Source organism: Lacerta agilis, chromosome 14, assembly GCF_009819535.1.
Source record: "Lacerta agilis isolate rLacAgi1 chromosome 14, rLacAgi1.pri, whole genome shotgun sequence".
In the NCBI taxonomy this organism is placed as follows: domain Eukaryota; kingdom Metazoa; phylum Chordata; class Lepidosauria; order Squamata; family Lacertidae; genus Lacerta; species Lacerta agilis.
The window spans coordinates 36,879,824-36,894,192 of NC_046325.1; the positions used below are offsets into that span (position 1 = coordinate 36,879,824).

At 45.8% G+C, this 14,369-nt stretch overlaps 1 protein-coding gene across 4 annotated transcripts in view; it reads right to left on the reverse strand.

Annotated features, from left to right (window-relative positions):
* Nucleotides 1–6,383: 6,383 nt before the first annotated feature.
* The window catches only part of ZNF385C (zinc finger protein 385C), a 139,182-nt gene continuing 131,196 nt past the window's right edge, over nucleotides 6,384–14,369 (reverse strand). For 3 of the 4 annotated variants that reach the window (XM_033169711.1, XM_033169712.1, XM_033169714.1), the window contains 3 exons: nucleotides 11,429–11,616; nucleotides 7,981–8,094; nucleotides 6,384–7,129 (listed from right to left, as the gene is read on the reverse strand). In XM_033169711.1, coding sequence (XP_033025602.1) covers nucleotides 6,908–7,129; nucleotides 7,981–8,094; nucleotides 11,429–11,616 — 524 coding nt within the window. In that variant the 3' untranslated portion in view covers nucleotides 6,384–6,907. The remainder of the gene's footprint in view (nucleotides 7,130–7,980; nucleotides 8,095–11,428; nucleotides 11,617–14,369) is intronic. The other variant, XM_033169713.1, reaches the window with a different exon arrangement.

A 14,369-nucleotide genomic window follows, 5' to 3' on the forward strand; every position in this document is an offset into this window, starting at 1 on the left:
GCTGAGCTCAGAGATGCACTGAACTACGTAAAGGCTACAGAGGATCTGAGAACATCACAGCCACTCTCTTCTACTTATTGCTAGATTTGTAACATTAGAAATTAAAACACACACACACACACACTCTACAGATGTGGAGTAGGGGTGGCACCTGAGAGTTGTAGTTCAGCAACTCTCTGCAGGAGCAGATTGCCCCCCCCCCCAATATAAGGGTTAAACCTAGAATCGAACCCTTCATCCTAGATGTTGTTTTCCATATCCAGACGTATATTTCATTTGTATTGGGGAAGAGATCCCACCCAGCTACAATCTGAAGTGGGGCAGTCCAGATTTACCGCCCCATTTTGCTGACTGTGTAGACCAGTTTGTGTAGACCTTACACTCGAGCTCTCTCCACCCATTTTACGATGCTGCTTCAATCTGCCGCAGAGCCAGAGAGGAAAACTGCGGCAAATCCCAATGCCAACAGGCAATGCAAACTAGCAACGGCTACATGAAAGTCTGCTGAAGGGACTCAAAAGGCTCCGGACACTTTTTGAGGCGGCTGCAGATCACGCTCTGCCAGTCCAGCTTGTGGTTAAGGTCTTGCCCGAGCCGCTCTCTGTCCCATCATCCGACAACAAACCAATGAGCCGAGAGTTGTTCTTCATTCACCTGTGTTCCATTTATTGACCAAGTAACACAGTAGAGAGCAATGGTTATCAAAATATTTTTTTTTTTACTTAAATCTCAACATTTTTATATATTTATATTTATATATAGTACATCAAAAATATACATTGAACCATCAGAGGGTGGAGTGGGGGAACAACGTACTGGCCCAAGTCCCTACATTTGTGTTGGGTTTTCCTTTCATTTTTTTTGTTTTTTAAGGATCAAACAGGTTGCACATCACTCCTTTTTTTTTTTAAGAAGAAAATTTTACATTTTTGGGTAGGGTGGGGGCACACACACTACTGAGAGCTATGGCCTAGGCGCCCTACCTACTACCTGGAGTATATTATATGCTATGTTCAAAGGCATTAATGCTTTGGATACAAAGGAAAAAAGGGGCTATGGAAGAAAGCATCCACATTGTGTTCCTAAAGCAGCTTCTTGCTATATTATTATTAGCAGAAGGAATGGCTTCAACGGGGTTAAAGTGCCGAGTGTTTCAAAACACCAGCGCCAGAGTGGGCAGCGGAGGGCAGCTGCCTTTAGGCCGAGAGTCTGGTCAGAAGGTCTTATGGCTTTACGCAAAATATTAAGGTAGCGAAGGAAGCTGCAGGCAGCACCGCTGGGATTCGAAGTGCGCCCAGCGCTTGGCATGTGACTCCCTACATTTCCCCAGACCTACCACTGTGAGCAGGGCAATCGAGAGCGAAGGCGGGAGAAACAAACCACGGGGCTAGGGGCAGGAAGATTTCTGAAAGGGAGGAATGGAAGCACAGCCATAGGGGCAACCAGTTGGCAAGCCTAGGTACGGCTACTCAGAAAGAGAGGCACAGCAATTGAGCTGTTGCAGGACAACTCTGAGGATGGGAAGCATGTTGATGAACCTAGAACCACACAGAATGAAGATGAATCTAGAACACTTTCAGGGAGACAAAGGGAAGGAAATGGTTTAAAGAGCAGAGATCTTTTGCTCACTACAATTATATCTCCAATGCCCTATTTTGCAAATGCTGACTGCTTGGTGAGATGTGTCGTTAGGTGTACATTTCTCCAGCCATTTTTGGAATGTAGCTTTACAAACAGCCCAGTATGGGCAATGCAGATTTTTCTAGCTTGTAAATAAACAGCTCGTTATCAGGAATGCAAACATTTCACCTATTGGTAATTTGCATGCTCTCTATCTGCCCGATAAGGAATTGTTTGAAACTCAAAAAGTTTTCATACTCCTATGCCAATCTAGGGATGTCTTCACACCTTGTGAGTCAGTGCGTGGAGAGAGACATAGTGGGAAGCTAACGCCAACTGCGGCTCCCTGTGTGTATACACACTGTTAAAAATACGTGTCTGTTACATGTCCACATTGTTTTTCAAAAATATAGGTGCCTGCAATGTATTTTCTGTTGTGCACATTACAGACGCAAAGAGTGAAGCGGCCCTAGGTTGGTCCAGCAAAGTATTTTAACCTACTTTGTATCTCCAGAAAGGGAAGCACAGTGATGCACCATTGTAAAACCTGGAACGGAAAGCACAGTGATAGGCCAGATATCAGGAGGACTGAGAATAACACAGGGAAAAAGAGATGAGCGATGGGCGTTATCTTTGGAGTGCCTCGACTTAGAAGGAAAAGCAGAGGGGAGCACAGTGGATTGTTGAAATTAGAGCCATACAGGAAGGGTGGCATCAGCTAAAACTGAGAACCTTACGGAAAAGTAAACATTCAGGGGACCCTACAACAGAAAGGCATTGGTAACATCCAACAGAAACGGAAGAAGATGCAACAGGAAAGCAAGAATGCTGGGTGGTAGTGTTTTCAATCCATTTTGAGCATCATGCTACAGAAACATCGTTTGTTAACACCATCCAAGTTTAGGTAGGAGACCCTCTCGTTCTACACGTGAGTTTCCTTCTCCTTAATCGAATCAGGCCCATTCTCTTTGTAAGGGCAATGTAGTGCCACGGGGTGAAGGTGGCGTTCTTCCTTGATGCCACACTTTGGGAGCAGAGGGCTGGAATCCCATGACTTTGCTGCGGTTTTAACGTTGCGTAAACAAAGCAAGACTACAGGTCTCCACATGAAGCAAAAATAATGGCAAATGGACGAAATAAAAACACATTTCTTATGGCAAACTCGCTATGACTGCAGTAAGGGGTAGGTGGACACTATAAAAATAGTACCCACACCCATAAGTCTTGTTTGCAGAGTCTGCTGAATTACTAGAGGGTTGGAGGCCAAGGGTACCTGTTCTCATGGGTGATATTCCCATCACCAGCTCCAGCTCCCAGTGTATCAGCTCCTCTCCAAAAGTGTGCAAACTAGAGGTGCCCTATCCAGTTTAGCACCAAAACAGACTCAATTCCCAAATGAGGTTAAAGTGTATACCTGTCATGGCTCTTCAAACTTTCCAGGGCTTGTAACAAGCCCTCCCAGTCCTGAATGTAGTGGTTCTCCCTGCTTTCTCGCAGAATCTGCTAGCCCTCTTATCTCCAAACCTGTCCTTTCTCTGCCTTCTAATGGAGTTGTGGGGGAATCTCTACTCTACAGGCCTAACTAGGTATAGCACAGGTTCCAATTTGGCTTGTGAGTCCATTTCCCCCAAACCGTGCCCTCCTGCCTCACACCTGACTTCATTGGAGATGTCGGCACTCCTAATGAGTGAGTTTTCCCTGGGAAATGAATGGAGCAAAGGGGAAAGCACAGGTCAAGCGGGAAACTGCTCAGACCCTTGCTTTCTAGGCAGTGGACAAGTGGAAGTGTGGACAAGGCCTGATTTGGAGGTCGGAGTGTGTGCCTTGGTGAAGTCACAGGCACTAGCCAATTGGCATAATCCAAAGTGTGCTTGCAGAACTATCCCCCTCACACACACACACACAACTTGGCACTGGATAGAAAGACTTGCACTTGTCTTGAACACAGCGAAGATGCTTACAGATTGGCCCCTGCGCTTTAACAAAATTATATCTGTCCTCATCCCCAGGACTCAGCTACACTGGGAAAGAAAAAAACAACACTTTATATATGTTGTTTATGCATTCTAACACTGTGACACCAGATGGCCGTTTTGGTCAACACGATTTCTCATACAAAGTTTGCAATGCGCTTAACTGAAAAGTTTATTTGATGCGTCTAGATCCAGCCTAAGTCTCTCTTGAAACTGGAGAGTCCTCTCAAAATGCCACCGAAGTGGGGAGCAAATCAGAGCTGCTTGCTTCTTCTTGCCAGATGGCAGACTGCCCTCTGAGCTTCATCTACTGGCTTGGGAAATGGCAAAAGCTCATGTTTGAAAAGCCACACAAATGGAGAGAAATGTCATTTTGTTTGCATTCTCTGAAGCATAAAGGAATCCGTGAGATCTACACCCTGAGACTTTAAATATGCTTGTTATAGCAACCGTAACTCCTTTTGGAGTAGGGTGAACCTGTCCCGATTCCTTGAATGAACCTATTTTACATTTTTGATGTTTTCTGCCGTAAATGGAAATGGGTTTTAGTGTCCCCTGGGACAGCAAGGTACATTTCAAAGCTGCAACAAGGAGACCACTGCAGCAAGGAAACTATGGTGCTGTGTGTGTTTGTTTGTTTGTGTGTGTGTGTGTGTGTGTGTGTGTTATGGGCTCCCACCTTGTCATACAGTAGAAACAAGCACAGCACAGGAACTAGAAACAGGCAAAGAAACCCAAGAAGAACTGAGCCACTCCATTAGTATTTTTGCATAGATTGGAATGGCGCGTTGCTTCATCCTGGCCAGAAACCTTGCTGTTTTTGTTCCAGTAGGGTCCATAATTATCCTTGCGGGACAGCTGCTGGGTATATGTTTGCATTCAGGAGTGCCCTCAAGTTATTGGGTTTATAAGACATAAAGTCTGTTGGCAGCTCTCTTAAACACCGTAGAACAGTGGTTTTCAACCAGTGTGCCGTGGCACCCTGGGGTGCCTTGAAAGATGGTCAGGGATGCTGCGGGCAACACTGGCCTCTGTCCTTCCCTCCCTCCTCTGATGCCTTCTCACGTCTCTGCCTCCCAAAAGCTTGCACAGCTATTTATTGCAGCAGCCCTGGCTATAAGCTCCCCAGGCAAATGGTGCCTCTGGGGCTGGCCAGGGGGTGCCCCTCAGGCCCCTGTTGTTGGGTGCAGAAGTGTGGTACCTGGTGAGGCGATACAGGCAAGCAGCCAAGAGCGAATCACTCCTCAGCCATGTGCTTTCAGTGTAAGGTGTGCAAGCAGCCATTGATGCTGGAGGGCTCTCCTGTTATTTTCCTTCCAGCATGCGGTCTGCTTCCCTTGCTTCCAGCCTGTGGCATGGAATGTGCAGGCTGACAGCAGGCTCATCCACACTTCACTTGTCCTAGAAAACTTGGGTTTTCCATTTGCCCCGCTGCTTTCCCAAGGAAAACCCGCTCTAACGCTGAATTGCGAATTTGCAATCTGTGGAAAAACCCAACGGATGTTTGCTCCGATTCAGCGGTAAAGAGTAGGGGAAAGCGGAGGGGTGATTCCATCCTACCTTGCAGCATAGGAGAAAGGACAGTAGTTTACAATTCTTTCCAGCCTTCTGATTCTAGGAACTCAGCGGCTGATGTTTAGAGTGAACCTGAAGTATCCAGGGATCTGACTTCAGCTCACAGTGTTTTCTAGGAATAAGTTGCAAGATCTGTGATAGATGCAAAAACGTTACATCAGAACTGGTTCTTGGTAAGCTGTTCCCAAGAGCAGCCTTTTATCTTCTGAACTCTGCAACCAAAAGCCGAAATCTGGGTATCCACCACCACACAGACACAGCCAGCAAGATCGTATTTCACACAAACCTCCTTCCCCAACCAGTAGTGTCCAACTGAATCCTACTTTGGGGGATGATCCATACTGCACAGACATGAATATGTAAAACAGCAAAGAGGAATCTAACATCTCCAAACATTAATGGACACATGATGGGACATTCATGACTTCATGGTGTACGTTCACTACGTGTTTAAAGAACATAACCTTCCCTTCAAATTCTGCAACTCTCATGACACCAGACACTGTTGCAAGTGTGAAAAAATACAAGTGTCATGTAAAGTATGAATCATCCTAACAGCTGAGAACTCCTGGCTCTTGGATATTCCTTTTCCAAAACACATCTAAATCCTATTTACCGGTACTTTCCAAAGCTGTGGATATTTTTTTTTAATGGGAAAAAACCCAAAGTTCTGGCTCATTTTGCACCTACAACATATGCAATACTCCTTCACATTCTCTCTCTCTCTCCCTCTCTCTTTAAAACACACACATTAACCCAAGTAGAAACCAAAATCTGGGCTTTTCAGTTCCTAATCTGAAAACCATTTGGTCATTTTGAAAACTTATTTTTTTAAACCATTTTTGCCATCTGACATTAAACATTAAGGCTTGAGATGGTGGGGAGGGTTTAATCTGTAGTGTGTGTGTGTAACTAATTTTGTTCGTATGGGAAGTTTTGTGCATACCCTCATTTTCCCTCTAATGTCTCTACTCAACAAACTAGCTCTATCCCTCCAGTAGTACAGGGGTCTTCTAGCACCTCTCATTAAAGGGAGAAAATACTGACATTCACCTACATGCCAGAGTCTTAGGACTAAGCAGACATGTTAAGGTTCTGTGACAGGAACTCCTTATGTCTTCTTTATTTTGAAAAAGTAGCCGGGGGGGGGGGCAGGAAGTGATCTGGATCAGGGCTACGGCATGTGGGGAGAGGCCCCCCCATCTAAACCTGGCCTCCCCTCACATTTGCTTATTGAAAAGGTGAGTAGCTCCAATCCCACATCACATCCTCTTTGGACCTCGGTTATTCACCACCCAGCAAACCCCAGACACTGAATCTCACATGGCTCCTGGATCGCAGCAACCCTGTGTAAAATGGCACCTCCAGATGTTCAGATTTCTAATTAACCAAATGTTCTTGGCAAGCTCCACCTGTCCACCTGGATAAGGTGGGTTGTGCTCATAGTTAGATCAACCAATGCCTGAAAACCTGGTGCATTGCAGGCCTGGCTGAAACTAAGAGGGAGGACAATGCAAACGGACGGAGGGGAATACTCTCTCCCCCCAATGTGTAATTGAAACAATGACATAGGCAGAAACGGAGACGAAAAGATTGGCGCTTAAAGCAGTGGAAGGTTTCTGATTTGCCTCTGCTCAGAGTACAGCCTGATTAAGACACCCTCCTTCCCTGTACTGCTTTTCCCCTGATCTTCCCCACATTGGTTAACTAAATGAACCAAAAAACCGTGCCAAAGTTCTCTAGTAGGGGGCAAAGACGATAGGGCCTGTAGCCGCTCGCACAGGGCCTGGGGGGGTTCGGAAAAGCGCTGGTCCGAAGATGGGAGCTTGGAAGAGGGTAGCAGCAGCTGGTCGGAGCGTTAGCGGGCTGGGGAGAGCACACATGGTGGCTGGGGTGAGGGGGCCCGGCAGGAACCGTGCAGCCAAGGTCTTCGTAAGGTGCTTCTGCAAAGCCAGTTTGGACTGTGGGAGGGAGAGAAGGAGGGCGGGGGCAGAGACACACAGAAAGAGAAAGAGAGAGACACGCACCATGTGAATCAACGAGCTGCAAAAGGAGAGGGGGACACAGTGGACCACGGCTTTAAACCTCTAGTGCTTAACTTAAGCTGGGCCCTACTAGGCCCCAAGCCCAGAATCTGTTTTGAAAGCCTTGCCTCAAGCTCTGGAAGGTGTGAAATAGCAGTAAAAACAATCAATGCTCCTGAGCATACACAGAGGGCACTTCTGCCATACTGAGCAATAAGGCCAACCCGAACCACATCTGTGATTGTGGACTTGGCTTCCAGTGTCATGCTGTACCTTCTGAAGGAAACCTAAGCCCCGGCACTGCTCTTTATAGATGTGAAGTACTGGTATTTAAAAACCTTAGTAAAACGCTGAGAATGTCCCCAAAATCTTGTTGTTGCCTTGGACCACGGATTCAGCTTACAGTTTACAGTTGGCAGCCCACCCACCACGCCTAATAACACTTGATCCCCCTCCCAAAAAGAATGAATTCAAAAAGATCTGGATAAAATCGGCCTTCCTAAGGTTTCATTTGTGATTTCAAAAGCTGACTGCTCAGCTTCTTTAAAAAGCTGATGCTCTACTGCTCAACTAGTGCCCTCCTTCCATGTTATGCCATTACCTTTCTCCCTCTAACTTCCAAATGGCAACAACACCTGAAGTTTCGCTGCAGACTGTTCAGCACCTAGACCTAATTTTCAGCAGGCCAAGAAGGGGGACCAGGATCCCCAGAGCAAACCCATAGCTCCAGCTTTTAAGGTATTTTCCAATAAGTCGCGCAGTAGGTCAGCACCTTGAGTGACAAGTACCTTCAGAATACTCACTGCCAGGGCCGTATTCTTCTGCAGCTTGCTGTATGGGCTGTATTTGGGCTTTGCTGGCTTTCCTGCCAGTCTGTCCTTGTGCCGCCTGCTGTTCATGTGCTGTGGGTGGAGACACCAGACATTAAAAACTTTCCAATACAAGGCTGCCTTCAGGTGTCTTCTAAAAGTTGGATCGCTGTTTTATTTCCTTGACATCTGATGGGAGGGCATTCCATAGGGCAGGTACAGGTTAGGTTTTCTAATAAATTGTGGAGATCTTTTTTATTAGGGGATTGCAATGTGTACAATTTAGAATAAAAGGAGGCAAATTCTGTGCAGATGTTTTATGAGAGAATGTTTAAGTGCCATCACTTTTTTTTAATACAGTCGTACCTTGGAAGTCGAATGGAATCTGTTCCGGAAGTCTGTTCAACTTCCAAAATGTTCGGAAACCAAAGCACGGCTTCTGATCAGCTGCAGGAAACTCCTGCAGCCAATCAGAAGCTGCAGAAGCCCCGTTGGACGTTCGGGTTCCAAAAATAGTTCGCAAACCAGAACAGTCACTGTTTGTAGTGTTCAGGAGCCAAAACGTTCGAGAACTAAGCTGTTCGAAAACCAAGGTACGACCGTACTGTGTACCCCTGACATAGATTTTCTTTTTCTTTTTACATTTGCTTGCCAAAAGTCTACAGTTTTTACCTCCATATTCATAAAAGCATTGCTTCATGTATAGGTTAACTAAAGCTAAATGTAAAGGACGCTGACAGTTAAGTCCAGTCGCAGACGACTCTGGGGTTGCGGCACTCATCTCGCTTTACAGGCCAAGGGAGCCGGCATTTGTCCGCAGTTTTTCTGGGTCATGTGGCCAGCATGACTAAGCCGCATCTGGTGCAACGGAACACCGAAACCAGAGCAGTGCATGGAAACGGCGTTTACCTTCCCACCGGAGCTGTACCTATTTATCTACTTGCACTTTGGGGCGTGCTTACGAACTGCTAGGTTGGCAGGAGTTGGGACCGAGCAATGGGAGCTCACCCTGTCGTAGGGATTCGAACCGCTGACCTTCTGATCGGCAAGCCCAAGAGGCTCAGTGGTTTAGACCACAGCACCACCCGTGTCCCTTATAGGTTAACCAGTGTGTTACTAATTTCTAAAGAGTCTAGTTCTTGCCTATTTTGACACCAAGGAGGTGTTTTGAATCTGGACTTTTATATGCAGGTAGAAAACCAGCAATTTCAACTTTTAGTTTGGTTACTGTTGCAGAGGGGTTTTTTTTTAATATACGGCTTTTCTTTGATACAGATACCTCTTGTCACTGCTTCCATGGCCTCCCAAAGGGCTGGTGGAATTGTAGCTCTCCATTGCCAATTTCCCTTAAAACAACGTTAAATGACCACTATGGCGAGGTTCGGATTTCATTGCTCAGTGGTACGGTCACATCTACTGGAGCATGATATTACCAATGTTCACCGATTGCATGAAGGGAATGGACTATGGAGTTAGCAGTAAAAAATCTAGTCTAGATTGGGAACCATGCTGACTTGAATGAAATGTAAAACTGTGGGGTGTAAAACTGCAGTCAAGTACAACATTCCTACAGTGGACATGTTAGGGGATTTTTTCTACCACTCAGGAGAAGACTTCCTGTTTCCTCCTGAGCTGGGACAGACTTCCACTACATGTGACTTGAAGAGGGTGTGGTCTGTTGTACTAGCATGGAGGAGAACACGGCCTCCAAGTTCTGATCAGTGTGTGTTCTCCATTTTACATGTTGCTGTGTGTTTGGATAAGTGACTGCTTAGTGGCAGTCACTTGGGACTAACTTCTTTATGGAATAGTTCCAGTTGTTATGTAACCTAAGCCTGCCTTCAGGGATATGTCTGTGAACCTGAATGAATCTGTGAGTAAACTACTTTTATATTAACGTTAATCAGATTCATGTGTTTATTCTTTTTTAAGAGGGATTAGAAGGGATTTTACCAGGAAGGAATCTTTAATAGTAAGACTCAGATGAGTCAGCAACAAGCTGATCGCTGCGTAATTTAAAAAGGGGGGTGTTTGGAACTCTGCTAGAATACGGAACTTGCTAGCACAAGTTAAGAAGGATATGATTAAATAATATATCCTCTCCTGCCTCCCTAATCATCTCCACAAAAACTGATTTTTTAAATATATTTTCTTCACTCCATTTAATCATATAAGCCCCATTTTTGGAAGAGTTGTAGTAGTTTGAGGGTATTTTTGCCTAGCTTTTAAAAAGTTCCTCCAGGTGGCGCCCTTGCTCAACTCCTTGTACACCGAGGTTGAAGTCGCCCTCTCTATGGCTTCTCCTTCAGCAAATTTATTGAATTTACAATCATACATTTTGAACAAAAGTCAAGTCAAGTTGCTTCTAGTTTGATGCAAATGTAGATCGAACAGGTTTTTTAAAAAAGTTATTATTATTACCATTCATTGTCCCTTTAATAAAAATGTATCCACTATTCTTGTCTTTCAGTATCAACTGGATTTTAAAGTTTATTCCTTTGTCAAAAATGATTGCTACCCTCTGTCCTTTACTTGAACCTGATGCTATCACTTGGTGAGGGGACCAATTTCCTCATGCAATTTGTTTTCAGTGGAAACTCCACAATACAAATTTTGGGGGAAATCTGTAAAGAATAAGAAGAGAGAGAGAGAGAGAGAGAGAGAGAGAGAGAGAGAGAGGGAGAAGTGCAGGGGGATCACCTCTCTCAAAAATTTAGAGGAACACCCATTCCCCCCCCAAAAAAAAATATTCACCTAGAATATTTCTTAATCACCTTTTAGTCAACTGAAGTTGAAAAAAGCTTTCAAATATGGTGGAAATCTTTTTAAATTTCAGAATTAGTTGAATATGCCCAGGTTAAAGATTCTGCTTTGAACATCTCCAACTCTAGAATTTTAGGGGTAGACCCAACGTGGAAACTTCACTGAAAAATCTCAGAAGATTTGTAGAAATGTTTGTCTGCTGTAGCTAAAACAAAGAGTTATGTGGCAGACGAAAGACTAACATGTTTCCTTGCACTGTGAGTTTTCAGGAGTAACATAACATCTAAGGAGGGTAAAAGCGCTTCTTTCCCATTTCAGTGATGATCACGACATGCAGAATTATTGCCCTAACTCTGAAGTACATGTGTTTTCTTTCAGTGAAGCCATTAAATGTGAATGGCCGAGTTAATGTTTATATGATCCCCGCCTGGCTGGGAGCACTTTAAGGAGAAGAAACCCTAAAATAATGCCAGCAAAGCAGCCACAGAGGGGAAACAGCAATAGTCGTGCACACACAGCTCTGAATAAGCAAGTTTCAACTGTGGATTTTTTCAGGAAACATTTCAGCCTCAGGAATATCGGTCCCACGACCCTCGTCATAACAGTACGGCCAATCAGAGCAGCTGAAGGAGAAACTCTTTTCTGCCTGGACCATTCTGCTTACCTGATTGAGCTGGGTTTCTGAGTTGACAAAGATCTCGCACACCTGGCATTGGAAGGCTTTGTTTTGGATGCTGAGGCTGCCTTTGCTACCAATCCGCTTGGGCTTGTGCCCTACTCGGGAGAGGATCTTCCCCCTGCCTCGCCTTGGCAGAACGGCCTGGCCTTCCAGCATTGACTTGTGCTTTGCTCCTGGGAGGAGGGGGGGAAAGAGAGAGAGCATGAGTTCAAGGAGAAGCAGAGACCGCTCCTTGGCTCTTGGAAATGTGAGGATTTTCAGGATAAGAGGCATGTAGTCATAGGATACCAGAATGAAGGCAGCGGTGCAGGAAAACTCTCCCCAGTGCTGCTGCCGCCGCCACACTAGATATGCTAGCCAGGGGTCAGCAACCCTTTTCAGCTGTGGGCCAGTCCACAATCCCTCAGACCATGTGGTGGGCCAGACGATATTTTTTTTTTGGGGGGGGGGGAATGAACGAATTCCTATGTCCCACAAATAACCCAGAGATGCATTTTAAATAAAAGCACACATTCTACTTATGTAAAAACATCAGGCAGGCCCCACAAATAACCCAGAGATGCATTTTAAATAAAAGCACACATTCTACTTATGTAAAAACATCAGGCAGGCCCCACAAATAACCCAGAGATGCATTTTAAATAAAAGCACACATTCTACTTATGTAAAAACACGCTGATTCCCAGACCGTCCGCGGGCCGGATTGAGAAAGCGATTGGGCCACATCCGGCCCACGGGCCTTAGGTTGCCTACCGCTGTTGGCCCTTACCTTAGGCAGTCTCCCAGAGTTACCTTGTAATTCTCATCTAGCAGTGGCTACATGCTGAACAAAACAAAGACTCTGTGATTTAGCCTTGTCAAGAGTCTTCACAAAGGAGAGTGTTGGACAGAATGACCGTTCCCCACATCAAATGGGGGGGGCGACGTGTGCGCCGCACCCTGGATTCCAGTGCGACTCCTGGTAGTTTGGGGAGGCGTTGCCAGTGGGTTGGCCAGGTAAGGGGAGAGACCACCCAGCCCACACAATAGAAGGTGTAGCCTACCTGGGAAGCGGCAGTCGGGCTCCCGAGCTCCTCCCACCCTCCACTCCCTCAATTAACGCTTATTTTTGCAGGTTAACCTCTTCTCCACAGGTACGCAGGCGCTGCTATGTCAAGGCCATGGTTGAAGGGATGGAAAGGAATTTCCCTGCATTGGCAGGTTTTGCCTTTCCCGTAGCAAAACGTCACAACTTTGGCGGTTTGAGGCCTTGGGCAGAATCCTTTAGTCATCTTCCTATATGGGGGGGGCGTGGGGCGGTGACCCCACACCCCCAGTGCAGCGGCGATACCAGGGTTCCCTGTTAAAGGGGTCTTGGGGGGAGGCATTGGCCATACGCCGAGAGGTTGTCATTGCTCTCCCCCACCAGTGGCGGCGAACGGGAGGGGGGGCGGGGGGGCTCTCTGCTTGAATATATGTTCTCCAGAGCCAGCCCAATCCCCACACATTCTGGATAACCCTGAAGTTTTCCAGATCCCCAGCTGGGGGCTGAGAAGGATAAACGCCCAATGCCTGAGCCAAGGTCTCCCTACATCTGAATCTTAATAAAGTTGTGGCCAATTTTAGTCCCATAGCACGTTGTCTTGTGTCATTATTCCGCTCGGAGGTCGCCTGGGGTTTGGGGGACTCTGCCTGTCCACGCAAAAGGAGAACTTCTACCCTGCAGGCAAAATAAGACCTGGCAGGGGTCCTAATTTGGGCCTAAAGGCCATTTCCCCCCAAGCCATGCCCACCCGACCCACATCGGATGTCAAACATGATGTCAAGTGTTGTGGCAAGAACAATCAGGAGTGCCCTAACAAGCACTCTCCCCATTGTTCCTTGGCTGGTGGAGCTTGCAGTCAGACTTCTAAACTTGCTGCCAAGTACGAGGGCCAATCTGGAACTCTGAAATATAGCTGATTCTTGCAAAAGTGAGGACTGAAGTCACAGCTGGTCAGCCTCACTGAGTTCTTTTGCAGGTGTGGTTTGACTCCAAACCACACCTGCAGAGGAATGTTCTCCCTTTTCATCCTGGCTTTAATTCAAGCTGTGCTGCAAAGGAAAAAGGGAGCCAGCTGACATTAGGTCAGTGTTTTTCAACCTTTTTTGGGCAAAGGCACACTTGTTTCATGAAAAAAATCACGAGGCACACCACCATTAGAAAATGTTAAATTTTTTTAACTCTGTGCCTATATTGACTATATATAAAGTAATTTTTCAATTTTTCCCACGGCACACCAGGCAACATCTCGCGGCACACTAGTGTGCCGCGGAACAGTGGTTGAAAAACACTGCATTAGGTGATTGTCAAGTGGGCAGCCCGACCTATGTGTCAATGTAGCCAGCTGAGGGTGGGGGAGCTCAGGATCAGGCCTGTCAGTGGGATCCTGCCCCCCCCCTTAGGTAGGGCATCATTGTAGTTTTCTCAGCATATGTGTGTGTTAGTGAAAACGACAAAGGATTTCTGAGCTCCTTCCCTTGCTCCAAGCCTATTTCTAAATTTGTAGCCCTGGCTTTTTGCTTTTTTCAAAAAAAGCAGTAGGCTGTGCCATATATTCCAAGGACAGCTGTCCTTATCTGCCATGAGTCAAGGGTATATGGTTTGGTGCCAGCTTTTATGAACATAGGAATAGATTCTATGCATTGCTTTCTGTTAAATTCAAAACTGAAGTGTCCCCTTCCCATTATTATTATTTTTAAAAAACCAATGCTATGGTGTATGTTTATGTGTTCTTTTTGTGCTGTATATTATATGTGTTAATCTTATTAAGCCTGAATCACACTGATATTTCAAATATGCTCCAGGGATCACAAACTGCATTATCTTCCCTGGTGCTGAAGTTGGAACAGGAAAGCATAGACAAAACCGAAATGAATTCATTATTATTTTTTGTTTGTTTGTTTA